We start from the raw sequence: 27,965 nt of genomic DNA on the forward strand, positions 1-27,965 counted from the left end.
ATTGGGTTTCTTTTAAGTTGTTTCCTCCCCATCCAAAGCCCTGAACTGAAAAAATGTAGAACTTGGGTTGGATTTTAATCAAGAGCAGTGGCTCAGCATTAAAATACAAGCTTCAGTTAGTGCTGTAATGAAGCTCCAAATGTCTGGCTGCTGAACAGGTTTGGGGTTTTAGAAAATCTTTGTGTTCTCCCTTACGTTTCTATTGTGCTTTTTGTCAACTTGAAACCGTGTTCATCCAGTGCAGTTTCATAAGCGTTCAGATGCACACAATAGATGTTGGGGTTTTTTTTCCCTACCCTGGATAAAAGCAGCACATTTATACATGTATGTTCTTCCCCAAATTGCTTTCTTTTTGAAGCCCCTGCTTTTGCCTCTGAGCCATTTTGAATGAATTCACTGTATTTATGACTGTATGAAGTGGTGTTGCTTGATAAACTTCAGTTCTTTCCCACGTTTTTAGCTCTGCTTGGGCAGACTGAAGAGATTCTTTGTACTTCCTGCATTATGAATATAATGTAATATGAAATATTTAAAATCTATCAGAATAAATCTGTTCCCTACATGCTCTGTGCCATGAAAATTCATCACCAACCTTTGATCACAGACCTTCAGCAACTGAAACATGAAAAGTCCCAGGGAGGATTAAAAACTTGCTGCTTGGTTTCCCAGCAGTGGTCAGGGTCATTTGTCAGGAGAGGAAAACCTCTCAGCAGCTCCTGAGTTATCTGTGGAAGGAGATATCTGAAAAATCACTGAAGCTTTTTAGGTAAATGTTTAAATTTAATTGTATTAATGGAAAATAAACTATGAGCTGGGGAGATGAGAATGAAATGGTGTAGGTACGAATGTACAGTGTAGGGCTGTAGTTATACTATCATTATGTAACAGTAGGTGGTTTTCTGCTCAACAGTGTAAGAAAATTTGGGTAAAGAGGAGCAAAGAAGAAGGAGCTGGAGGAAGCAGAGGGATGACAAGTGCTCAGCAGAGCATCTCAAGGCAGGAGCAAAGCTTGTTGATGCTGGAGGAATGGCCTTGATCCAAACCTTCTCCAGCCCAGCTCCACCAGCAGGAGTGGTGCCTGCCCACAGCATCACATCATTCAGTTAGCAAATTACTTTAAACCACAACAAAACCAACAACAAAACACCCCCCCCAAAAAAGCCCACCACAAAACCCTCTGAACATCACAAAAGTTGTGACTGTGTTCATGTGCTTCTTTTCATAACAGTCCCTGTCTCATTTGGTTCATTGTCTCAATTTTATACCTTGCAGCATATTGGTGTCCAATTTTCAGTAAAACATGCTGGTTTTGTGAATTAAAGGCACAATCTGAAATACTTATGCTTCAGGAGGCTTTGGCTTGACCAGTGACCACAGGTTCAGTGGCCCTGCAAGCAAAGGGCTGCGATTAGTGGTGCCAGGGGGATTATTAGTTCTACATTGAAACAATGACAGTTGTTAATAGCAGTAAATCCTCAATCTCTTCCTCTCATCTATCTCATCTCCAGCCTGTCCTTCTTTGAACATCCAAACATTTACAGGTCTCTGATACCCACTGTATTGGCCAAGTCCCCTTTGGCATCAGTGGTTTTACCCTGGGGTCTCGGAGATGCTGAAACAATTTGATGGGAGCATGACTGTCATTTATGTTTCTGTAATTTCTGTGGCTTGAAGCCATTATTTTACAATAGGTTGTGCTCTGACATGCTGGCCTGTTGTTCCTGGTTGTTAATGTCGTGGTTACTGGAACTCTGGCTCACCCCAGTGAGCTCTGGGGCACCAAAGGGTGAGCACTAGAGGACTGGATAAAAAGGGTATCAACTTGCCAATAGATAACTAACCATTATTTTTATGAGAGATTAAATCTCCCCTGTCTGTCTCTGCCTTTTCAAACAACCAGAGTGGTCCTTCTTCTGGGTTCTTCAGTGAGGACGTGCAGGGTATGCTGGCATGGCATCTCCTAGATTTCCAAGTTTTCTCGTGGTGCGTCAGCTCCGTGTTTGATTTAGCTCATTGCAATGCCAGTGACGGCCAAGGAGGAGCTGCGAGGTCACATTTACATTGTCCCTTCTCAACAAGGTTTCCTCCTGCTTTTGAGACCTCGCTGGCTATTCATTTTCCCACCTGTGAAGCAGCCTGTGTCCTCAGCCATTGGCATACGTGCAGCATTGCACCTCCAAGGTGTATCATTGTGCTCATGCAGAAACATGAGGCTGCATTTAGATATTATAGTTCCCCCTCCCCTGAAAGAATGGTGTTTGGGTCTGGAAGATGCTGGATCTCAAAAAGCAGATCCTGAAGTGTTTTAAGTGCTTCTTTGGACTGGCTTTCCTTGGGTGATTTCAACCCCACTGTCATGCTTCTCATGGCTGTGGTTGAAGAGTGGGTTGCTGGGGAGGTAAGACTGTAGGGCTGGCTCTGTAAGCAGCAATCCTCCCTTCTGTGCACCTTTCAGCAAGTTCAGGAGCAGTTTTTTGCCTCCTGTGATCAGATCAAAATGCAGTTCCCCCTCGGGCAGGCAGGATTTATGTGCTGCTGTGGTGTTAGACAGCTTTTTGCGTGTGTACATGGTCAGGTTACACCCTCTATCGTGTTGCTGAGTCAAGTTGCCTGTTTCACAATTATTTCTCTTTTGAGATCATTCTCCTTCATGATACAGCTGTAAAAATACATCTGTCATTAGCATTACGTGGCAGATCCGGGAGAAATTTTCCATTGGATCAGGTGGTGTAAGAGGAGAGAAATGGGAGTTTCATTTCAATTTGTTCGGTTTTAGTAGAGCTCCAACCAGCAGTGACCTGTATGCTTAGTGTGTGATGCTGTTTTCAGGAGTCTGGGGCTCCTCATGGGTGTTGCCTTCTCATAAGGATGCAGCAAGTTGAGCTGCATCTGCCCTGAGAAGCATCCACCCGTGCAGGGATGCTTGGCCCTGGTGCTTGGGTCAGTATGTGCAGTATAGGCTGGCTGGGACCAGTGCTTGCTGGGGATGTGCCCACCTGAAGAAGCCCTCTCTTCAGGAGCACCTTGTGAGCCAGACACTGAAAATATGCTCTTGTGAGTGCAGTGAATATCCTGGTTTGTTTTTTTATAGTGAGAAAACATTGATAGGAACCTGGAATTTATCACCCTGGACAAAGAAGTTCTGTCTGTCTGTCTGTGTGTATTTCGCACATTTTAGCCCTTCCTCACCATTGTCCTTAATTTTTTAATCTGCTTATGCCTACACCAAGTACTCTAGCCTCATTTCATCCTGTATCTGCAGTGTTGCAGTGAAGGATGCTTCTGTTGTTCATTGGTTGGACCTTTTTTTTCTGCTCTATCTTTTTTTAATGGGGTGAATAGCACTGAATAAAGCAACTAATACGAAGCTGGGGAGTAGCATTCTTGAACTTGCTGAGGCTTTCAACGTATAAATGACTCATTTGCCTTTCTGGCCCCTGCTGCAGCCTGAACAGGGGCTTCTCCCAGCCGCCTGGAGCAGCGTGTGATTGTCTGTTCAGCAGATCACAGTTTAAGTTAGAGCCAACACAAGAAAAAGCAGCTCATGAGTAATTCTGGCTGTTCCTCCCTGTGTGCCGCCTTTTGCTGCGCTCTGCGTAGATGATTCAAATAATGCAAAACGCTCTTGTATAAAATGTCAAAAGATATCTTGGCTAAACGGTTCCCAGTGACTAATGGGGCTGGTGCTGCTCACATGGCTCCGATGAGCTACAGCAGCAGGGACCTGGCTGCGGGGACAGCAAAGGGGCTATAGTGGCATGTTCAATTGCTTGGAGGGGACAGGAGAGTGTGGTTTCCCCCTCCACTGGAGTGATGCTGCAGGGCAGAGGGGTAATAAAAGCAACTGTAAGTAAGGACAAATATTCCTGAGAGGTGGGAAGTGGCCTGCTTCTTTCTTGGCATCTTGTCACTTGATAAATATCAAACCCAGCAAGCTGCACGCGCTGAGCCACCACCGCCCTGCGTCGTCCTTCCCTCGGTACATTAAGTTACAGCAAGCTGTTTGCTTGGACGAGATATGGGTTTCCTCTGGCTTTCAGCTCACATATCATTTTGCCATCAAAAACAAAAGCAAGCTGAGGACTGGAAGCAGCTGGCATGCTCTCCAAAACAGAGCAGGGTACCAAATCAGAGGTATTTACTTTCAGTTCCCACCTCTGGACATCCCCAGGCAGGGGAGTAAGATCATGTACAGCCTGTGGTGATGGATGGAGATATTTTGCTCACATGGATGTTGCTTAAGCTTTTCCCATGTGAAATTTTGCATGTGGTTGAGTGTCCCTCTGCATCCTGCTCACTGCACTCGGAATATCCCAGAGAGCAACAACTGCACAGGGCTTTACAGCCCTTGCAGGTATAGTCCTGTTTGCAGCGTGTGAAATGTGCTGTCTTTGGGGAATGCTTAGGAGGAAACTTCCAGTACTTTCAGTGCCTCAGTGGGGATTGAGTTAATCCCAGCTGAATTAGTTCCTATTCACCATCTTTCTCCAAGCAGCAGAGAGCAGAGTGGTTGTAATGGGGGGTGTCAGATGCTCCCCAATAGCTCCCCAACTCTGCACTGCTGTGGCCTCAGTGGGCCGTGTCTCTGGTGTGGCAGCGGGAGAGCCCTGGCACAGGAGATGCTGTGCTGTGGCTCTCCCCACCCCAGATGGTAACAATATACAAGGTCTATCTTGTTCTTAAAGATGCATCTTAAAGATGCAGCACTTGGCAGAGGTGGTGGCATCCTGGCAGTGCCTCTTTTGCTCTGAATTTCAGCTGATCACTATTGATACTTCTAGAGCTGCATGGGCTCCCATCACCAGAAACCAATTTGCTTCTTCCTAACCCTGTCTCTTATCTGTCTCTTGGCCGTGGTCATGTTTAGGTGCTATAAAGGGATTTGCACAGTGTGGCAGACTGAAAAGCATCAGAGATTTCTGAAAAGAGCCCTGTGAATGCAGAGAGGTGTTTGTGGGACAGCAGTTCGTGCCTGCTGTGTTCCTCATCACCTTAATTCAAGCTCGTACCACCTTGCTCCTGGATCTTTCCCTGCTCTCATACCTAGCTCCTCATCTTGGAGGTGTAATATGCAGCAATGCTCTTGGACAGCCTTATCCTAGGGGGTACGGTGCTAATTGGACTATGAAAACTGGCTATTTTAACTCTGCTAGAAATGCTTTATCTAGGCTGTAATCCTTCTGAGCAAGTACAGCCGAAGGGTGGGATGTTTCAGTTCTGGATTTAGTTCATGTTGTAAACAGGCTGTGCAGTTGCCTTGGCTTTCTGGTCTGGGTGAAATCAAAGCCAAGTTGTTGGAATGGCTCAACAGGGAAATCCAGAGAGTGAAATGTGGTTGTAATGGGATAGGAGTGGACTGTGCATCAGGTCTGTTTGTCAAAACGAGTTAAGGCATGGACTTTACATGGCAGAAAACCAGCTGGAAGTCAGTTTTGAAGATTGAATGGCCAGCGTGTCCCTTTCCTTCCTCCCTTGCCCCCTGCCATGTCCCCACTGCCCATCTTCTGCATCTTAATCAAGCCCCAACTGCTTGTGCAGCAGCCCTGCTGCTAGATTGCAGCTCACAAAAAGCCCCCAAGATGGGAAGAGTTAACATTGACTCCTTTCTCCCTCCCACCTGCACTGTCACCCCCTTGCTATGTCCAAGCCATAGTGCTAGACTGGCCAGACCCCTGAGTTGGACACCTCCATGGAAGAGGCCTTGAGCGATGGGCAAGAAAGATGTGCCCATCAGTGTCATGGAGCAGCAGTTTTGGTGCCCACCTCCCTCCAGCCTTCCTCTTCCCCTTCTAATGAGCAGGACACAGCATTCCAGTTACACAGAGACAGAAGCACAAACACTCGGGCTCACGTTCAGCAGAGCCCAGATTATTCTGAATCATCCACTATCCTTATCAGAGCGCTGCAGACAGTGCCTGCATCACTCGCAGCACAGGCCAGTGGAGCTGTGGCAGCGCTCTGCCTGTTTTAATTGCCACAAGCAAGCAGCTATTTGAAGCCCTGTCCCCAAAGAGCAAATGAGCTTGTCACTGTATGTAACTCAGCAAGAAACGTGGGCTCATCCCGCGTTCCCATCCTCTAAGGATGCAGATGGATAGAGGTGCACATATAATGCATCAGCCAGGTGGGCATGTTGGAGTGGGGGCACTTCTAGGCTTGGCTCTGGGAATGGGAACTGTGCTTGGGATTTTAGTTTGGGGTTTTTTTCTCCTCTCTCTTCACTGTGGAATACCCTGATGCCTGAAGACATGGGCTGGGGGGAGCTGGGAAGGCTGTGTCCCTGCATCTCCTCAGGTGTGAGGCTCCTCCAAAACCACCTTCATAATGGCTCTGGGCTGTACATGGGTTCTGCTCAGCCCCTCCTGTGTTCACAGATGTACCATGTCTCTTTGCCAGGAGGCATCCCATGTTTCTCCCGATCTTCTGCAAGGCACTGCTTGCTGCTCCTTCCCCTCATGTAAACATGATGGCCAGTAGATAAAATACCAGTGTAGTGGAAAGGTCTGGCTAAAAATTACTGTTCTGTGCTAAAATTGCCCTTTGGAACCTATGAAGGGTTGGATTACCTGAATTTCTGGATTCCTCATAAATAATGAGCATACTTACTGTGGGGGGAGGCTTGTCCTTGAGCACGCCTGCCTCTTTTGCCCCAGTGGGCAGTGCATGCTCTACATATTGCACAACCTTTTGAGCCTTGAGAAAAGCAAATACCCTTGTGTTTGATAGAGCATAGTGTGGTAATGCAGGACCAGCAGTGCTGGGGCAGGGGGGTGCCCTCCTGCAAGGTAAAGCCCAGTTAAACTGAGCCTTCATGTAGTTCTGAGCAACCTGCCCGAGGGGCCTTTGGCAGACTGGGGAATGAACCCTGATTTGGGGTTTTGGAGTCCCAAATCAGTTCAGAGATGCTGTGCCAGGCCCTCTAATGCCCTGAAATTAGTTCTTACAAACTCTACCTTATGTTCTGACCTGCCATATTAATTTTCCAGATGATGAGATTGTGGCTTTCAAATTGGAGAGAGCTTTGAGAAATATCACCAAACAGGCATGCTGCTGCTGCCATCTGTCTTTGAGCTGCTTCTGGGATCCCATTACTTGCTCTCAGCAGACAATTGGTATTGCTTTATTGAATTAGGAAGAAGAAAAGCCAGCAACTTCCGTAATAGCTGTTTTCCATAACTAATTCCAGGTGCTAAATTGTCTCACCTAATTTATTGAGACCTGGAGGATGTGTTGAAATAATGCTTTATGCAGCTCCTGGGCATGCATTTTTTACAGGTCTGCCCAGAAAAGTCCCTTGATCTGACAGTTTTGAAGGACGTGTCATTGGGAGGGCTCTAAACAGCTCCAGCACCACTGCATCAAGTGATCTCAAAGCCATGCCAACCCAACCAGGAGCCAACATCGGGTGCTAGGTTCCTTTCTGTAAATAGTGAAGGCTTCATTGCCCTTCCTGATGGTTCTGGCCAGCTCAAGCTGTTGTCCCAAGTCTCCCTTCTTCTCCAGCTGACTCCTCTTCCCATGTCCTCCTGCTGCAGGCACTAGCCCCATGCCACCCAGCCTGCATCCCACTGGGAAGCAAAGGTCTCCGCACAGCAAGACCCTCTCCCTGGGCATGTGGGTTGCTGTGCAGTGATGAGCAGCATCCCCGAGGTGATGTTGACCATACACAGTGTGGCATTTTGCATCCTGATGCCTGCTTCTCCTCCTTGTCTTTCCCTGCAGAGTGCCAGGAGCCAGCCCTGCCAGGCACAGGGATTAACACCAGCAGACAAGGCTGTAGGCAGATAAAAGCTTATGGGAAGGTGGTATTTGTTGGGATGTAAAATGTTTCCCCCTCCCGGTGCATGGATCCTGCTGCTTCCCCTTTGCTGGCCAACCCATTCCTTACTTGCCCGATTTAAGGCAGTTTGGGTGTGATTGCTCATGGTCAGCACCGCTCTCACCATTCAGCTGGAGGCTTTGATGCACATCACTTGAAAATCAGAGGTGAGACCTCTCCAGCTGAACACCCAAAAACGGAGGGAGCAGAAATTGCTCCTGCTACCTTGCCTGCACAAAATGCCCTGTGGATCCAAGTCAGTCCTGTGGTAATTACATTGGGTTTGCAGCTGGGGCACAGTGATAAGATTTATTGTTTCTCTCCAAAAGTGGTTTCTAATTAGCATTGGAGCAAATCAAAGCGGGGGTGAAATCAGCTTGAACTGTGCAGTTCGCTCCTGTATAGTTTCTTTCCTGTCTGGATGGACATGGAGTGGTGCCATTCTCAGTGCACTGTATTGCCTGTCACCCAGTCCAGTGTGCTCCTTGGGACCTTGCATGGAGGTGCTGGGCACATTCAGCACCTACAGATGATGTGTTGAGCTCTAGGGCTTGAGTAAGAAATGCTTTAGTAGAAGCTGTGTCCCTTTCCAGAAGCATCCTGCCAGAAGCACAGGATGGCTTCCTGGAGGTGGCTGTCACAGCTGTGATACTTTAATCAAAACCACACAATTTACAAGTGAGAGAAGGTTGGGCTTGGGGTGGTTTTTTTCTCTTTGCTTGACAAATTAATTTGAGATTTCATTAAACCATTGCTCATTGCTGCACATGGAGCTGTCGGCTGCGATGGTGTGGACGGATGCTCTTGCTGAGGAGCTCTTAAACACTTTGCTCAAACAAGCAACCTGATTTATTCCTCTCATAATTATTGCTTGGGTTGCGTGCACCACTGTGGCCAATGCATCTCCATCTGTCCTTCCATCTTCTCTTTGCAGCCACCAGTGCCAGAAATGCTGCTGTAGCTCAGTGGTAGGAGAACTGTCTCAGGAAGGTCTCTATGGTATGTGGGGTGCATATTGACATGTAGGCAATAAGGAGCTAAGGGCAACATTGAAATAGCGGCTGATGGTGGTGTGTATGCACAAAAAGGGTGTTTGTGAGGGAATTCTTGCTTGGTGGGTGGGGGTTGTTGGTTGGTTGGGGTTTTCTTTTGTGTCAGCCTAAAGCTGCTGCTGCTGTTCGCAGCTCTCAAAAGCTGAGCAGCCACAAAAGGTGGAGGAAAGTTTTCCTTCTGTGAGATTTCCTTTAAGTGAACCATTGCTATTGAATTTTTGACACTCCTGTAATGGTTTCTAGTTTTGCCGTCGAGGATCTGGCCCCTCATTTGAGCAGAACAAGCTGGCTTTCATGGTAAGCTTGCCCAGGGTTTAAGTTGGACTGAGGGCTCCCTGGCAGGTGGCTCTATGGGGATCCTTTGAGCCCCTCATCAGGAGGGCAGCAGAGAGCACCCCTAATTGTGTAACTTCTTATTTTGGCCTGGGTGATGATAGAAGATGCGTCCTTTTGAACATCAGGATTCTTTCTGAATAAGAGCAGCTCAGATCTCAATGGCAATAATAACTGTAGGTCAGCAAGCAAAATACCATTATTTAATCCTGCTTTGCAACTAGCATTTGTTTTTAAGTGCAAGGTGATTGCTATTGTAAACTGGCTTCCAGTTAAGTATCCCCTCCTTAGAGGGTATATAGTGGCTATAAAAACCCAATTAATGTGGCTTCATGGGTGTCTGTTCACATTCTAATTGTTTGCTGAGTTTTGTGTTAGAATTGGTGTATTTTACTTAATAGATTATGATTTATTAGCTGGGTCCAGGTGCATTTGGATGGGGATAGGAATTCCAACATAGTTGGTGACTGGACAAGCTGTTTCTGGTGTTTGTGGCCATACTTGTAAGCCACTCAAGTGGGTGTCTCCAGAAGAAGGTGGGAGAGGAGGTGGGTCTAGGGGCTGGTGATCTGTAGGCTCCAGTGATGGGACTGTGCAGGGCTGAGCTCCTTCCATAGCACATGGTCCTTCAAAGCTGCCTGAGCAGCTCCTAACAACCACACAGAAACTGGACCTGGAAATGCAGAAAACCATCAGTTGGGTCTGAAGGCCATGGAGGTGCCATGGAGCCCCAGGGAGATCAAGATCTGCAGCACAAAGTTGGTGGCTGGTCACTTCTAGGAGACATTTTGTGTGTTGTGGTCTTGGTGCCAGGACATGCTCCCCTGGATGGACGCCTTGTGCTGGGAAGCTGGTCACAGGCTGTTTTTACTGGATAAAAGAGCTGCTGTTCAGTGTTTGAGGTCTGTAGGATGGCAAGTAATGGACTTAGACTGCAAGGAAGATTTAGGTTAGTATTTTGGGAACATTTTCTAGCAGTGAGGATGGTTAAGCCAAAGCCCCTTTTTTCCCCCATTTGCTGCCCACCCAGTAAGTCCACAAGTGATGGGGAGTTTTAAAGCCCAAATTAGACAAACATCTGTCGGCAGCAATGCATGCCTGTTTGATCCTGCCTGGGGCAAAAGACAGAACCAAAGCCTTTTGGAGGCCATTGCAGCCCTATCTTCTTGCTGCTGCAATCCATCAGGGTGGAATCCTGAAGCCTTTAATATGGGTTGGTTGGAAGGAAGCAACAGCATAAACCGAACTCAGATGTGGGAGCATCTGTTGGAAAGAGCTGGGAGTGGGGCAGGGAAGGGCAATGCTGGGTGCCCAGGCTGGAGAAAACCCACCCAGCACCTCTCTTCTGCTTCTCAGAGAATCATAAAGATGCTCAAGGTTTATGATAAGACCTCAGGTCCTATAGGAAAGCTTCTTGCATTCATCTGGGGTCACTGGAGGCCAGAGATGGTACCTGCCCCTCTCACTGGTGGATGTGTGGTTGGTACAAGGGTTTTCCCAAGCAGTGCTTGGCAGTGCAGTTCGTTACCCCTCTGCTGTGGGAAGGGGCTTTGTCATGGGTTTAGGATTAACCCTCCTTCTGGACACCTTCCAGGTCCCCCTCTCATGTCTCTTGTATTTGAGCATGGCAAGTCCTTTCATCCCCCCAGCAGTTCTCCTTCCCCTGCCTCCTCCATAGTGTTCTGATTGCTGTCCCTCGTGATGGCCCCAACAGGCCTCCATCCTCCAGTGCACTGCCTCTTGCTGTGCTTCACTGCAGCTCCTTAAGCTCAGTCACGACCATCTAATGAGATTCGTGGACAAACCGGTACAGCCAGCTCCTGAGAGGGGCTTGGGGGACACGCAGCAGTGTCTGGACCAAGAACAGAAGAGGGTATGTGCTGTACCTGTCTCCTCCCAGGTGTGCATCTGAACTTTGTGCTTATTTAATTTGTTCAGTATTTACAACCTCTGAGCCGCACAGTAACCCCAGTGAAGGTATGGGCTGTTGGAGTGATTCCAGGGATGTTAAACCTGCCCCAGGCAGACAGTGCTGCTGCTCCTTTGGTAACAAGCAGGGTGTCTTGGGATCATGGCATCTGCTTGCTTTCCCTTTGCCTCAGCCATAGATTTGTGTTTCATAGATTGTGTGGCTAGTTGGGTTATAAATTATTCATGGCAGGGAACTTATCGTGTTTATCTGGAATAATTGAGCAATTAAGTCTGTTTAGGTATGTAAAAAGATTGTGCAATGGCTTGTCTATCTTCAGGCCTCGGATTCTGCAAGAGCATTTATTACATATTTAATCCAGAATAATAAAAAAGGCAGAAAATACATTCTGCTTTGATGCATCGATCCACTCTGATGTGTTCATTTGCAGAAGTTGTTCATTCCTGCAGCTCCACTCATAAATGTGTATTGGCCCAGGATAAATGAGACCTAACTTGGCTCCTTCTGTCTGGAGAAAATGTGAGACCATAACAGCAGGTCTGTGGTTGTCTCTGAAGGTACTTTGGGCTATTTACGCAGGAGCTGGGGTTGTCTTTACTGTTCAGGAGCTTCTGTCCCAGACGCTTGCTACTGAGTCAGAGGATCACGATCCTCTCCACCCTGGCTGCTGCTGTACCATACTGAGATATTAATGCTGCCAAGGTAATGCAGTGTTTGGAGTGTAAAAGCACCTTCAGATATTCCAGCATGTTTAGTTTAGTCCCTGAGCTACAGCCATTATCTCCTATTGCTGTAATTGTCCAGGAAGGTTCCCAAAGGAGCCAGAAACTTTCAGACAAGGCTGCAGCAGGGACCACTCATAACTGAATAACTTGGAGCTGTGCAGTAAATGAATTCTGTGTTGCCAACAGTAAACTGGGCAAGTTTATTAAATAGACTGTAGTAAGTCTGTTCGAGAGCAGCATACGCTCTCTATCACCTCTGTACATGGTGTACCACGCTGCAGCCAGAGAAACCCTGTGGCCTCATGCATTTCTGTGCTTTGGGCAGGAGGTACCACTGAGTGGAAAGTTTTGAGCTCCTCTGCTCCCTCCCAGGCTGCTATTTTAGTGCTGCAGAAGACAATGAGTGAGCAGGACCGGAGGCTCCTGTTACTCTGGATGTCTGTCCTTCAGCAGCAGTGGAAGGCAAAGCAAGCCATTAGGCTTTCCTTGACTGAGAAGGGCTCGTGTGGAAGTCCTGCATTACGGAGCGGGAGCGGACCTGGGGCTGCACTTAGAGCACATCAGCGTGCAGAGCTCGAGAGGTTAAAACCTGGAGTGAGCTCTTTGCCATCGTCCCTGACCAGGCACAGGAGACAGCATCCTCTGAACACGCACAGATGTCCAAACCTTTCATGCTCTCCTGTGGACAAGGAACAAAGGCTGTCTAAACAGGAGCTAGTGAGGCAGCAAATTGCACAAGAAACATTCCCTAATGAACTGGAAGGACTTGTCCCTTCGCCTCCGGCAGTGGCACTGCTTAGCTAGGCAGTGCCTTGCTTTGGTGAGGGGACCCGTGCTCCCAGGGAGCAGAGGAGCAGCGCTGGGTGAAGGTTTCCTCCTGCCCATCTGCTTCTCTCCACCAGCAAGGGCGAGGAGTGAAGAAGGGGATGGTTGTGCTTACCGAGGAGCTATCAGCTCGATCACCACCTTAGCCATGGGGATGCTGCTGGGGGAGCACCGTGATGGCACAGCAAGGTTAGTTGGAAAGCTGCTCAGCATGCAGTTGTATTTGAATGTTTGCTTCATCTCTGCATGGTGTGGGCAAAGATCATCCGAACAGCAAGGCATGGGAGCTGGAGGTTGAGGGTCTGCAGAGCCTTGTGTGGGTTAATGCTGCCTGAGGCCCTTTGGGGAGAGAAGACTTGCTCTAGCAGCCTTCTCTTGGGAACTCTAACTAGAGGAAAGGAAGCCGGTTAAGGAGTGACTAATAGGATGAAATGGCACTGTCTGATTCCGCAGCTCGGTTCTCAGGACAAACGCTGGTTCCCATCTGTTATTTACAGTGCAGGAGATGAGTTTGGGGGTTGGTTCCTCTCGCTCGCCAGCAAGCGAGCAAGTTGATTATTTTCTGGCAAGTGTTATCAGGATGATTGCTGACTGCTTCAGTGGCTTCTGGGCAGGAGTGCTAAGGACGGGGTTTTATTTGTATTGAGATGTTTGAAGATAAAGATGAGCATAAGGTGGCCTTTTTCAGAAGTGCCTCAGTGACCAATCCCCCTGTCAGTTAAGTGCCAGAGCACTCCTAATTGCACAGTTCCTCTGGAGGCCTGGGTTCTCCTCAACCTGCGCTTCAGATTTGGACCAGGAAGCCTCAGCCCACGCTGCCTGTGTGTTTGCATCCGCCTCCTCTCCACCTGGATGCAGGCATCAATTTTGGTGATGTCTTGACATGCGGCCTGGCCACAGATACATGACAGTTCCTGCACCCTGGACCATTCATGGTCCTCCAGAGGTGCCTTAGGAGGCTTCATCTCCTGACCTTATCCAGTCGGCCCACATCTCACCACACTTCAGCCTCCCATGGGATGCTCTGCAGGCTTCTCATTTCATCCGCTCGCAGGCTGCACACTGATCCCAGCAGGAGCTGTTTTTCCTACCCTCAGCACGTGAGCTTCATGGCAAGCTGTCCATGAGCTGCTGTAGGAGAAATCAGCAATAGTTCTGATTTAAAAAACAATCCTCCAACCTTCCAAATAAGACATATATTTGTATTTGTCACACGTTCCACCAGCCAGTCTCAGATGGGTGGGAAGCCTTCTCCATGCACCCCCTTTAGATTCTTCCATGCATCAGCAGCTCTTCCAGGATTTACTGAGCTTTCCCTGCTCTCCTACAGCCATCCTCACCTCCTGCCTTCCCAGCAGTATCCCAGCTCCAGCCACAGCTTGCTGTTCCCTCTGTCCTCTAGCCAGGGGCTGCCTTCTAGCATGGCCTCTTCCCTTGTTGCTTTAATTGCAGGGTGCGTGGCTTTGGCAGATTTCAGCATGACAATATAAAAGGCAAGATGTGCTCCTGGAGAGCTCCCCTGGAGTGGATCCGGGAGTCATGGAGGGGAAGGGACATTTTGCTGACTGTCTGATTTTGGGAGATGATGGTTCTTCATCTCTGGCAATGCTGATGAATTGGATGCACATCAGGACACCCTGAGGCAGACCACTGGCAGCTTTCATAGCTCTAGGAAGAGGCCAGGCTGGTGCAGCGTTCCTCCAGGATAAACCAGTAGCACCCATTAATGAAACCCTTCTTCATCCAGTCAGTGGTCCTGGCATTGAGCCTCTCCATTAGCCTGATTGATTAACACAGTACTTTCATTACCAATTCCAGACTGGGTTATTCTTATACCCTTCTAGGTCTGGCTGTTCTGGTGCCTGTGAAAGGCAGAGAAGGGAGCTGTGATTGTGGCCTCGGGGTGGATCTGCTGGGTTTTGGCTCTGTGAGTGGAGGCTCGGGGGCTCTCAAAGAGCTCTTGCCAATGGCTTGCTGTCTTCCTCTTCCCAGACACGTTGGGGTTTTTTTCCATGTTTTCCAGTTTTGTAGGATATTAAATACACATTTAGGGCAACTTGGAGAAATCCCATGCTCCTTTTCTCCTCTGATTTCCCATGAACTTGTCTGCTTGTTTTTCAGCTAGTTGTGTACCCTGTTGCCTCACACCAGAGGAGAATGGGTTGTATCTTCTGCTGAACAAAGCTCTTTTGCTCCATCCTGTTCAAAGTGGCCAACCTTTGGTGGGATTGACCACACTTGACTCAAGATAACTTGGGAGCTGTTCTTCACAGCCTGAAATAATCATTTATAACAAGTCAGATGGACTGTGCTCCTGTAGTGCCCAACGATACAGGCCTCTTTTGTTAATACAGGGTCAGATGTGGTCAGATGGCTTTGGCTGCAGTAAGGTGTTGTAAATGAGTAGAGCTGGTGAGAAACCATTTAGTCTCAAGTCTCCAAAGTCTTAAATGTGGCCATCTAATGCTGCTCTTTTTCGTTTTATTATTTTTATGTAGTAGGATTGCACATCCTGGGTGACCTCCAAATGGTCCAAAATAACCAACCCTCAGCAAAGATAGAATTACCCTTCATTATAATCCCAAATTTTGGCTCGAAGAGATCTTGGATGTTCAGTTAAGAAGCCTTTCTGCTTACAGCTCATTTTAAAGCTTCCCCTGCCTTCTGCAAAGGCTGAACTTTATACTTGAGATACATTTAGAGCTGTATTGTCTTACCTCAGGAGAACAAAACAACCTGTGCATCACCAGCATTCCCTTGCATCTCCTGGTAGCAAATCCAGGGGATGGGCTGTTTCCATATTGTTTCCTAAAATAGGTGGTGTCAGAATGGCTTTAGAAGCATTATAAACTCAAGCTGTCTCTCTTGTTTCAGATGGTTTTTAACTGGATGCTTTACTTGGGGGTTTTCTAGGGGGATCCTTAAGCTGCAGCACACAGGGATGCTTCTTGGTCCCCCACGTGTACCTCTGCAGAACCTTCCTCTCCTCTACTGCATCCTTCTGCAGAGCATCAGGATCTGACCCACCATGCATGTGTCCATCTATAATTCTTATTGGTCTGTAAATCTGCCCCAGGCACAGCCAGCATGTGCTGTGTATCCTCCTGCTACATTTGGCTTTTTAGGGAAATGCTGATTGGAAACATTTTCACTCCTAATGGGATTTGCAAATGGTCCATACTCACAGCTGCAGGAGGGCATTGAGAAGGGGAGGCACATCTGGCAGTGGTGACCCTGCAAATGCTGCAGGTTGCAGACCTGGCCATGAGCTGGAGAATAACAGGATTTGGGAAAGGGTTTAGAGGAATATTTTGGGATGTTGCAGGGGTCTGTGGTGGGAAGGGTAAGGCTGATGGTCGTGGTTGCACTGGGCTGTGTGCAGGGCTGGGTCAGGTGTTGGGTGTCAGTAAAGATGAGATGGTTCAAACTTTCAAAGCTCTTGAGATCAGTATGGGTATAAAATGCCCTATAGATGAAAGGCCTGCAGGCTTCACCTCCCTCAGTCTTCTGCTGAGCCCAACAGCATGCGTATAATTTGCTTTAATGGTTAGAAACATCTGCTGTTAAAAGTGATGCTTAATATATTTGGCTTCCATTTCCAGTCATTAGTTCTTCTTATGCCTTTTTCTGCCTAATTAAGAACCTTTTAGTACCTGATATTGTTTCCACTGAATGTGCTGCTGTATCGTAATCAAGTCGCTTCTTAATCTTCTCTTTGATAAACGAAAAAGATCAACCTCTTTAATTCTCTCATTTCAGACATTTTCCGCATCCATAGAATCACTCTTGCAGATCCGATCTCTGTCTCCCACAGGTTTTTACTAAACCTCCTTGAAATGGTGTGGAAGAGCTGAGGGGTCTGGAAGGAGTCCCTTGGTGCTGGAAGAGGAGGCAGAACCACCTCCTTCCTACTACTCCAGCTCTCGGCTTCCCACACAGAGCAAGTGCAGGTTTACCAGGCAGCAGAGACTTGTCTTTGTTGATATTTATCATTTCACCAAAAACCTGCTGTTTGAGTGGTGTTAGCCAGAGTCAGGTGAAGACCTCAGTAGAGGATACGTGAGCAGTGCTGAATCCTTCTTGTCTCCCACATCAGCCAGCTAACTAGTCTGAAAATCCATTTAACATACTCACTGTTTGTATTATATAGTGCTTTTTTTTTTGGTCAGCATTTAATACGTGGTCAAAGCATCTTTGGACACCAAGGATATTGCTTCTGTGCATTACTAATACCAAATGTGCAGAGAATAAATTCAGATTTGCTTGCTGTGACCTATTTTGCCTAAAACCACGTTGACTGGCATGTACAAGTGCCCTTCAGTTCTCTGCTGCGTGAATCCAGCAGTGCCTTTCTGTCTTGGACAGATGTCTGGCTGACTGTCCCCTTCAAGCCATACCTTTGCCTTCTTGGGTATTCAAGCAGACTCTTCCGGTCTTGTAAAACTTCCTCTTGAAAACAAACATCAGCACACAGCAGTTTTCTTCACTGTCTTGGATCTCTTGGATGCAAAATTATTCAGATCTGCCAAATTTAAATCTCTTCTGGTGCTGGTGGATGTTGTTGAATGTTCTTCTCGATTGCTAATAAGTTGGAAATGCTTCATCCTTGTAATGAGTGTTATCCTGCTTCTTCCCAAATGCTCAATGACAGTAATTACAACACATCTGCCAGATCTGTCTTGTTAATAGCTTTACCACCTCTACCCAGTGATGGACCCTTGTCCTTTCTAGGATGGCCTTTGTCCCTACTGCCCTTGATCAGTCCTTCCTACTGCTCCCCAAGAGACTTTATCCTGAAGTTCCTTTATTTTCACGTGGTTTAAGCACTTCACAGCTTCTGGTGTGCTGAGCTCTGGTATTTGCTGATTTTCTGTTTCTAAATGGTGCTCTCTGTTTTGCAGAGCAGACACCTTCACTTCGAGCCCTTCATTGAGGCATCAGCTTGCATTCAGAACTATCATCTGCGTCCCCATTTTCTTTGTGTTTTTCAGTATTTCCCCCAGTCCCATTTCCTGGGGTGGAGGAGGATAGCATGCCAGCATCAGACTATTCAACAGAGCACAGTTTTACCTCCCTGATTTTAGAGTATAATGGTGTCTTCAGCATTCTCACCAGGTGAGCTGGAACTCTAGTTTTCAGTAATGTTGGGTTTTTCACTTCTCACTGATAGATGTTTCATTCTGTTGGTTACCCTGACTGTTAGCAAAGATGTAATAGGGTGAATTATTCTTTCCACATTCTTGGCCTCTACTTATCTACTGTTTTCTGAGCATCTTCCCGCTGCATGATGAGTCTGCAGGGAAGAAGAGGACAATGCCAGCCAAATAAGTAGTTTAATCTATTTCTTTGTCATATTTGCTCAGTTCTCCACCAAGAGAAAAAATTCAGGGGTTGGATTAGTAAAGTTTTACACCCAGGCTTTTCCACCCTCCTTTCTCTTTCTTGGGGGAAGGATCTTCGGCAAGATGACTTGACCCTTCCTCTTTACTATCTTCCCTCCGGGATCCTTTAAGTCCTCTTTGATCTGTGTAATCCACACATTGTGTCATCGGTTGCATCAGCAGAGGCTGGTCAGGCAATTTGTGATAATCCCAACTAAATTTACATCTCAAATGCTCGCTCTGAGAGGGAGCTGCCCCACTGCATCTCTGCAGCTTCCTCCTGCTCCTCAGGACAGGTGTTCTTCAGCAGTTGCTCACCAAGTCACCAAGAGGGATTTGATGGTTCCTATCCCATCTGAAAGCCCCCTGGCTTTTATCTGACTTGATCACGTAAACTGGGTTTATTGTGGTAAGGGAGAAAGTACCAGTGATCATGTTGTTCCCCAGCCCTGAACTCAGGAAGATCCTTGTGGGCTTGTCCATGAGCCATGTTGTAATGTGTGGACCTGGACATGGTACCTGCTGGTGCCTAGGGAGCAGCAGTTCTTCTGCACAAGCCTTGTCCAGGGGCATGGAGAGAGGGTGAACCAGCAGAGCTGGAGCTGTGAGCTGTTTGGTATCCACCAGCAGCACTTGCTTCTTGCTGAAGCTGGCAGACAGTTGAGGGCAATCAGTTGAATTCCCTCTATTTTGTTTGATTGTTTGGAAGTTTATGCAGGAGAGCACCGAAGTATTTCTCCTGTTCCAGAAAATAAGTTAAATCTTGTGCCAGGTTACAATAAATACAGACAAGGCGAATGCAGGAGTGTGGAGCATCCCTTTTTTCATGTATCTTTTTGTCACGGTCCCTTAAAACCTGGATGCAAACAGCCCCAATCGTGGGTTTGGGAAGATCTCCTCTTGCCCCAGTTTCTTCCTCACTGGAGGGTCTTAAAGTGTGAGTAAGGAGATTATGTGGAGAGGGAAGATTTGCATTTCTCAGATACTGGGAACTTTGTAGGGAAAGAGAACCTCAATAGCAAGGATTGGTTCTCCCTTAATTGGAGCTGATGGGCACGGCAGGCAAAGCTGATGGGATTCTGGGAGGTGTTCTGAAATAGAATAGTGGGAAGAAATTCCAGGGGGTGTGAAAGCAAAAATAACATGCGGCATTCTGTGTGTCAGAAGAGACAGCAAGACCAGGAGAAATTATAAAGACTAAAGTGCTATTTTCAGGAACTAAATATAATGTGGTTGGTTTGGAACAACGTGGAGAACCGGGATTGCTGGGGGAAAACTGAGGCTGCTTGCCACTCAGCTCTGGCTGCAAATACTCGAGCAGAGGCTGGTGGGGATAGCGGCGTGGGAGCTCTGCTAGCACAGTACAGGCTGCAAAGAGCACAGAGCTGATGTGCAGCCAGGCTTGTAAGGCTTTGCTGGAGATGAAGAGGCAATGCAGAGCTCTCTGCAACCCAATGAGCCAGCCAGTGCTGGGCAGCGAGTGGGCAGGGGAGGTTTGCTCATGCACTCTTCTTTGATTTTAGTCCATCTTTCCCGGTTGTGCTGAATTTCCTCTATTTTAATAGTTTATTATTTGAAGGCTTGGCTTTATGAGAGCCCCCCTGGGGAGGGTACCTGTAAGGTGGGGTTCAGGGCATATCTGCCTCTAGCCTTGGGGACTTGCTGTCCTGTCCCATCATAGGACCTGCCAAAACACCCACCTGCATCTCTGCAGGCAGCTCCTATGAGCAGAAAACAGTTAAAACATACCTGTGGTTGCAGCACAGGGAGGAAATAAAAAGAAACCAGTAGCCAGATTATGGATCAGTTGTGCAGCACCCAAAAGGCCATGCACCCCAGGAGGGATGGGGCTGGGAAAGGTCGTTGGGGCAGTTAATGTCTCTGCAGGGGGGATTAAGCCGAGCCTTGGGAGTGATCCATAACTCCGGGGTGAGGAGATGGCTCCTGAAATGAAAGGCAGGAAGATCCACATCTCATGCAGCTTGTGCTGGGATGTGCAACCCCAGGTGAGAGCAGGGGCTGGGAGCTGTTGGGTGCTGGGTGTACAGCCACCCATGCCAGACACTGGGTGCACTTGTCCTGTGTGCTGCTCTGGTTCTGGGGAACACTCTGGTCGTTTTTGCCACCCTAGTTGCTTGCCTCAGAGAAACCTTCTTGCAGGCAGACCTGGTTGTGCTGCTGACTGTGCTCTATATTAATATTTGCACAGGCGCTGAGCATCCTGGGGGCTGCTGCTATGGGAAGGCTCACAGATTTCATATGGCCTCTTTAATTAACTTAATTCAGACATTAGGGTGTGACAGGGAATGTCTCTCAAGGGAGGAAGTCTTTCATTTATCACCACTTAGCCAGGGAGCATTATAGTTTTCATTTGCATCCCAAAGTTCTTTGTGGTGAGAGTGGGAATTAACCATGTACTGCCCAGCAGCACAGATGCACTGTGTGAGGGGAACCTGCTCTCTGCTGTCCCTTAGGGCTGCAGCACCAGATTTTTATGTGGGAAATCACGACCACCAGACTGATTCCAGAAGAGCCATCTCTCCTGGCCTTGGGGATGCATCAGGCATCTCTTAGTGGGTTTTCCTCTGGGAAGTACCTGGCAAAAGCAGGCAGCATGCTGGTGCTGGGGAGCGTTGCAGTTGTACACACACATGATAGCAGCATCTCTCTGTATGCCTGCACTGGAGCTCCTGCCAGCCCTCTGCTCCTGTCTGAGGGGCCCTGCCTCTTTTCTGGTCATTGTTGCCAAGTGACCAGACATTTGCTCTGGTCACCAAGTGGTGCCCAGAGAAGCTGTGGCTGCCCCATCCCTGGCAGTGTTCAAGGCCAGGTTGGACACAGGGGCTTGGAGCAGCTGCTCCAGTGGAAGGGGTCCCTGCCTGTGGCAGGGATTGGAGCTGGAGGAGCTTTAAAGTCCTTTCCAACACAAACCAGTCTGGGATTTGATGAAGTGGGAGGAAAAACAAATGGGCTTTAGGGAGGTGGTGGGGCCAGGAGCAGAGCCCTGTTGCTAGCAGGAACTTTACAGCAGAAGCTTTGGAAGCCAACCAATGCTAATTAAAGCTTGCTCTTGCACCAGCATGTTGTGCCATGGGTACCTGCGACAGATGGGGTCTGTTCACCGTGACTGAGATACTTTCTGTGGAGAACATGGTACCAAAATGGTTTTCAGGGCTTGCTGCTTGTTCCTGTGTCTACACAGGGCTTGTCTGGAGGAACCTAAGAGTGTGCTGGGCCTGCCCACTGCTCACTGCCCATGTCCTCTTCTTGTCTCACAGGTGAAGGAATGGTTGTGCTTGAACTGCCAGATGCAGCGTGCGCTGGGGATGGACATGACCACCGCTCCTCGCTCCAAGAGCCAGCAGCAGCTCCACTCTCCTTCACCATCCCCATCCCCATCCCACTCCCCGGCCAAGCACCCGCCACCCTCAGTTGCTGATAAGACCCCACCAGCCACCCGCACCCTGCCGTCAGAGCCACCCAAACCTCACCCCACCACCCCACAGAGGGACCCGCATGGCCAAGGCCAGCCAAAACCTCAGGAGGCGGCCAGGTCCTCCCCACAGCATCAGCAAGCCAAGCCTTCCCCCTCCGAGCAGAGAAAGGCAACAGGAGATGCAGCAGCAAAGCCTGCAGCCCCGACCCCTGGGGCTGGAGCACAAGAGCAGCCCCAGGAGGGGCTCACAGGGAAGCTCTTTGGCTTTGGGGCGTCCCTCCTGACCCAGGCAAGCACACTAATGTCTGTCCAGCCAGAGGCCCCCCCTCCGAGCCAACCATCTCCTGGCAAAGTGCCTCCAAAGATTGTCTTCAGCGATGCCAGCAAAGAAGCTGGTCCCAAAGCACCGGGGGCACAGAGCCGTGCCGGGGCCGCACCAGCCGCGAAGCCGGGCAAGCCGGAGCAGGGTGTCAAGCCAAAGGAAGTGCCGAAAGCGAAGGTCTTGTGCCCTCTGTGCAAGGCAGAAATCAACGTGGGCTCCAGTGAGCCCCCCAACTACAACACGTGCACAACCTGTCGGCAGCAGGTCTGCAACATGTGTGGCTTCAACCCCACGCCTCACCTGGTGGAGGTAAGGGGGCTGTGAGGGTGGGCACATGCTGATGGGGGGACGGTGCTTTTCTCTTGCTTAAAATGGAGAAAAGGTGGTGTGCTTTCCTTCAAAGGTTTAAAGGCTTTAAGAAGCTGCTGAAGCTAAGTCCTTCCTGGGGGAAGCCCTAAGGCTGGAGGCAGTGGTCCTCCAGCTCTTGACAAAGACATGGATTTTGTATGTGTATGCTGATTTCATGCTGGTTTCATGCAAGTAGAGCAAGGAGTGGTTATTGTTTGGGGCACCCCAAGCAGTGTCTACTGCTCCCCAAAAGTGTCCAAGGGTGAGGAAACAGAAACAGGTCATACAGTGGGCAAAGTCACCAACAAACATCCTCGTCCTGATGCTGTGGCTGGGACAAGGCTGGTGAAGGATGTTTTGCAGCTCCTGCATCCTCAGATGATGAGGGTGCAAGGAAAATGGTGGTGGTGGGGAGGAAGTGGTAGGACCTCGGCAAGAGGGTTTTGAATCACCTGCAGGCACACAATAGCCCACTGGAGTTTGTTGCCCTGCTCCACTATGCAGGGTGCAAGGGAATGGGCTGAGCAGAGGATGCATGTGGAGAAGTCCATAATGCTGTTTGGATGTGAAATGGCTGGAGGTCTTGCAGTCTGCGGTGATGGAGTGCAAGGAAAGGAGATGGGAGGTTGAAGTGGTCCAGGGTCCACCCAGTCTCACCAACCACAGTCAGCGAGGTCTGTGAATTGTTGACTGGGGCTTAGCTGGAGCATCCTCCCACCCCTTCTACCTTGGTACTTAGGGAGGAAGATCTTCCAGACCCTTGGAGAAGGTTTCTGTTAGTCTAGACCCTCACCCGCTCCTCTACAGGAGGTTCAAGATGCTTATGAGAGGAGGCCTGGGGCTTTCTTCTGGAAGTGCTGCATCTCACAGCCAGTAAGACACAAACTGTTATCATCAGCACATGGAAAAGTTAATGGGAACTTTAAATGACCAGAAGTAGTGTTGCTAATCTTGGCTCCAGTCCATGGTGGATAATTACATTTTCTGTCCCTGACTCCTCCCTGCAGTTTCAATTACACCTGGTAATTTTCTTCTCTTCCTGAAGCTGCTGCTGTTCATGGTCACGTTCATGGTGGAGGAGAGCCACTCTGTGTGTGGAGATGCAAACCCATCAGATGGCCACCCCTTGTACATAATGCTGTTTTCATCAGAAACACTGCTTGCTGCTCCTACCATTGCTTCCTTCCTACCCTGAGGGCTTGGGTGAGAAAAGGTGTCCATGTGTTTAGTCCTTTGGGTAGGGCTGAAGCCAATGTCGATGTGCCCTTGGGCAATGATGTGTTTCCAGGCTTCAGAAAGCTCAAGAGTTGGTGAAATAGCTTTAATGTGTTCCCCTTGGAACCTGCCTGTTTCATTAGTTAGAGAATGAATGTGTGTTGGGTTGTACCCAGCATCATGGTGCTCTCTGCAGGTACCACAGGAAGGTGACCTCTCCCCAGCATCACTAGCTGACAACGGGGATTAAGTTTCAGATTTGGAAGGCTGGGCTCTTTCTTGGCTCCCTCAGCTCTCGAGGAAATGCCTTCAGGCACCTGTGGCAAACTCACCCTTGCATGTATGTCCACCTTAGGGTTCCTTGCTGCTGCTCATCACTGTGATATCCACATGCCTTCACACAGAGCGAAGAGCCACAGCAAGGTCCCACCGAGGCTTTGCATTGCCTTGGGTTTTGTTTCCCTTTACACAGCATCACTGTCTGGCTCAGACTGGACGTGTTGGTTTAGGGGGTTTATTTTCTTAAGAGTTGAGGAAGGAAAGCAACACTTGAGCTGTGAATATTCTTAAACACTTTGTGAGGAAGGGCAGACTTTGAGATCTGTTAACACAGTTGGGCTTTAGGTTTGCTTCATCTTCTGAGAAAATTGCTCTGTGTTCTGATCCTCTTTTTGCCTGCAGCTCGCATGAGCATGTCCCAAGCCCCGAGATTCATACAAATACCAGAACTCACTCTTTGAAGTAGTGAGGCTTGATCCATTAACTGCTTTATGAATTAGGACCTTGACTGTCATCTGCCCTTGCAAGTTGTGTGAAAACTAATGAGGAGATTTGGGCCTGGGTCTGTTAGGTGCAGGAGTGCACACTGTGGGTAAGACAAGCAGCACCCTTGGTATGTGCCAAGGAGCCTGGGCAGAGTCTTCACCTCTGGTGGGAGTCCCAGGGAGGGAGAGGGCATTGGGCCATGGTGGCCTGGTTTTGGAGGAAGGATGGAGTCTTGCAGTAAAACAGGGCTAAAAGGGTGTGTGTTCTGCAAATAGAGTTGCATCGTCACTGTAAGCTTTTGTCACAGCGTCATCAGTGAGCTGCATATGTGAACTTCATTGCAAAATAATGTAACCATCTTGGGAGGGGAAAAAGCCTTTTGGCTTTTAGGTGATTATTTAGGTAATTATTAAAGGTAATAAATTATCTTTAGGTAATATTTGCATCCTTGTACAGAACAAGTGTTTTTGCTGACTAGTGACAGGGAGACACTAATGAACTGATGCTGAGGGAGACTGCTCTCCCTGTATTAGTGCAGGTTGTCACAGCTCGGTGGGAGGCACCACTCAAACTGAAACTGGTACTTCCTGGGGGGCTGAATGACCCCAGTAGTATGATGGGAGCCAGAGGGCACACTGGCAGCTCTACTTCTCTAGTGACCCCATCTCCCTGGTGGCATCAGGCATAGTGGTGAAGGTGAAGAGCATCCTGACACCCACTAATCCTAGTTAGCATGTGCTGTGCTCCAAATTCATTGTGGCTGTTGAGGAATAGACCCCACAAGTGGCTGAGGTGAATCTTGGAGGGAGCATGTGGCCAAAGCAGAGTTTTGGGAATGGGATAAGGAGGTATGGAGGAGCTGCCTGCTTAAAGAGACCCCATGAGATTTACGATCCTGGTGGAGGTGAGGCTGTGTTTTAGGATGTTGCACGCTGCTGGAAGCAGACCTCCTGCTGCATGTCTGTGTTTCTGCCTTGCCGATGGGTGACCAGTGGTATGTGACAGGTCCTGACTAGCTGGACACATGGTCAACATCAGCAGGGGCAAGCAGTCAGACCCCATGGCCTCTCTCAGCAGCAGGGGGGGTGGGAAGTATTGCTGTCTGACAATCATTGTTATAAAATGGGGAGAATAAAATGGAGAATGAAATGCAGAAAGCAGGGAAAGCTTTTGTTCCGATCTGCAGCCCCCTAAACCTCCTGATTTCCCTGGAGAGATGTATTATTTTTAGCCCATGGTATTTTCATCCCCATCCCACTCCTGATCTAAAGATGGAGTCAGAGGCTCTAGGTCCTTGTCGTCCCCTCCCACCCTCTGCAGCCGCGTGGGGAAGTATCCAAGGAGCTGCCTCCTCCTGAGCCCTTCATTCAGCCAAGCACACTCAAACCTAGCAAAAGAGAAGTAACTCAAAGTGCTGATTTTCTGTGGAGTCACTGGCTGCATTGCATAGGTGTTGAGCCACCAAGAGAAAAGGGTGACTTATACTTCCCTTGTTGTCTTTGCACTGCCATGGGCTCAGTGCTCATGTAGTCCAGTCTAGGGGAAGGTTGCTCCAAGAGCATCCCTCCTGTGAGCAGCTGGGGAGTGCCTCCAACTCAAGAGCTCTTACAAGATCCACCAGCAAGGTTGGCTTTCCTTTGGCTCTGGTTCTTGGTGGCCATGGTCAGAAGATGCTGGTGAGGACTGGGAGCCTGGAGCACTGGAAGAGCTCAGGTACAAGCGTGGCGTTTTGGCAGGAGAAGTGCGTGGGCTTCCCATGGCTCTGGAAGCTGTGGATGACTAGCAGAGAGCGGAAGCCAAACGTGTGCCTGACTTCCACTTCTTTTGCTTGTTCGCCATAATATACGTTACCCAGCTTTAAATAAGTTGTTTATGTGAATTACCAGGAGTACAGGTGCCTGGAGCTTCCTCCCACCTCATCACACCTCCTCCAGGAGCTGGCTCCTGGAAACGGCACCATGAGCTGTTCCCAAGTCAGAGCTGGCACTTTGGGGCTCTCCCAACTTCCCTACAGCCTTCGCTTGGTGACGTTCAGGCAGGAAAGAGGTTTCTGCTGCAGGAAGACAGAGCACTGGGCTGTTTTGGTGGGGATGTAGGAAATCAGCCTGTTTATGTCAGAGTCTGCTGCAGGAGCAAGTGACCTGGCAGGAGCTGGCTTGCAGTGTGATTGCCATACGCTTGCACGATGCTCTCCTGGTAACCCTGATTGACCCCAATTGACTTCAGGGGTTTTGTGTTAAGGAACGAATGCACTATGCATGTTGTGTTACTAAATAAGCATGGCAGGATGCCCCTTTGCCTAATTAACTAGCCTGAAACAGGAGCGGTGACAAGCTTCATTGAAGAGCGCTGCTCATCCCTGGCTGCCCAGCCATGACCTCCAACAATAGCCTTTCCCCTCAGAAGGGTCCTCTTACTGATTTGTGGTACTCTCCACGCCACATCCACATCCTAAAAGTGCATTTCGTTCCTTGCTTCCCTACACATTACAAAAGCATCCTTTAATAACGCTTGTGTTGTCATAGGCCTGCTGCTCCATCTCCCTGTCTGCTCTCACCAGTCAATGCTGTTAGGTTCCTTATTACACGCATATATATTATATGCATATGATATCCTGGATTGTGATATCACAAGTCAACAAGATGCAGGAGCAGCATTGGCTTGAGTCCTCTGTGAGACATATTCCACTTCTGCTGATCCCCTCATACGTGCAGCTAGGTACAAACCAGCCCGTTCAGGTGGATTTGTTGTGAATCACCGTATCAAATACATTCTGGAAAGCTCTGGGCTTCTCTTTCTATCACGCTTCAAGTCCTCCTGCTGGGCAAAATTGGGCCCTGAGAACAGCTCCTCAGGGTATGATGCTGCACTGCTCAGGTTTGAGATGCTGACGCTGAGGATGGGGCTGAGCCTGCCCTACTTGCAGAAGCAACCGTGGCAGCTCCAGTGCTCGGCAGTGAAAAAGGAGCTCGTCTGTAAGAAAGGGAGTTCAATTAGATGGAAAACTCCTCCATGAGATGAGCCTTTGTGCAGAGCAGGGTCACTGCCAGAGCATGGGGCAGAGCAGGAGGCTGAGGAAAGGTTTTGTGCCAAAATTATTTTGGTGTCAGCACGTAGAAGAGGGAAAAAGCAAGCAGAGAACAGCACTGGGCTCCTGCCTTGCTGCAGGGTGGAATGGCAGCCACACGTCTGTGTTGGACCCCCGATGTGCTGTGCCTCCCTGCCCCCTTCCAGTGGGTCCCTGCTCTCACTGGGAATGTAATTAGCAGGTAGCTGCCAGCTAAAGAGGATTAGGCAGGTTAAGAGTGTCTGCAGCTCAGCGCTGTCCTGTGGTAGAAATCCCAGCCCTGGTCCTGGTGTCTGGGGCCACGCATGGCTCCTCGGTAGCCCCGTTACCTTCTTCCACAGGGGAGGAGCAGGATATAGGTGCCTCAAGACCAACCTGCCTCCTGCCCTCTGGAGCAGTGCCTGTGTTGGGGTCCTGCAGCTCACCACCCCAAAGAGCCCCGTGTTCTTCCTCTGTGTGATACTCCACAGGTGAAACTGTTCCCAAAGAGCCGCCTTCCTGCATGTGGTGATGGGGCAGGTGGGTGACAAGCAGGGACAGGCACTTAAAGTTTGCAGATATCATTTTTCCATAAGAATCCAGGTCCTGTTATTCCTACTGGGCCCAGAGGGCTGAATGGTATTGATAGACATGCTGTGCAACCCATGGTGTAGCAGGGAGCAGCTGTTGTCAATCACCCTGTTGAGGCTGTTGTCCCTGAAATCGAGTGTCTTGTGATGACAGCTTGGCAGGGTCCCCAAGGCTCTG

At 48.9% G+C, this 27,965-nt stretch overlaps 1 protein-coding gene across 1 annotated transcript in view; it reads left to right on the plus strand.

Annotated features, from left to right (window-relative positions):
- The window catches only part of BSN (bassoon presynaptic cytomatrix protein), a 68,040-nt gene that overhangs the window by 3,830 nt on the left and 36,245 nt on the right, over positions 1-27,965 (plus strand). The window contains exon 2 of the mRNA XM_034066210.1: positions 21,344-22,132. Coding sequence (XP_033922101.1) covers positions 21,344-22,132 — 789 coding nt within the window. The remainder of the gene's footprint in view (positions 1-21,343; positions 22,133-27,965) is intronic.

Source organism: Melopsittacus undulatus, chromosome 9 (genome assembly GCF_012275295.1).
Source record: "Melopsittacus undulatus isolate bMelUnd1 chromosome 9, bMelUnd1.mat.Z, whole genome shotgun sequence".
NCBI classification, from domain to species: Eukaryota; Metazoa; Chordata; class Aves; order Psittaciformes; family Psittaculidae; genus Melopsittacus; species Melopsittacus undulatus.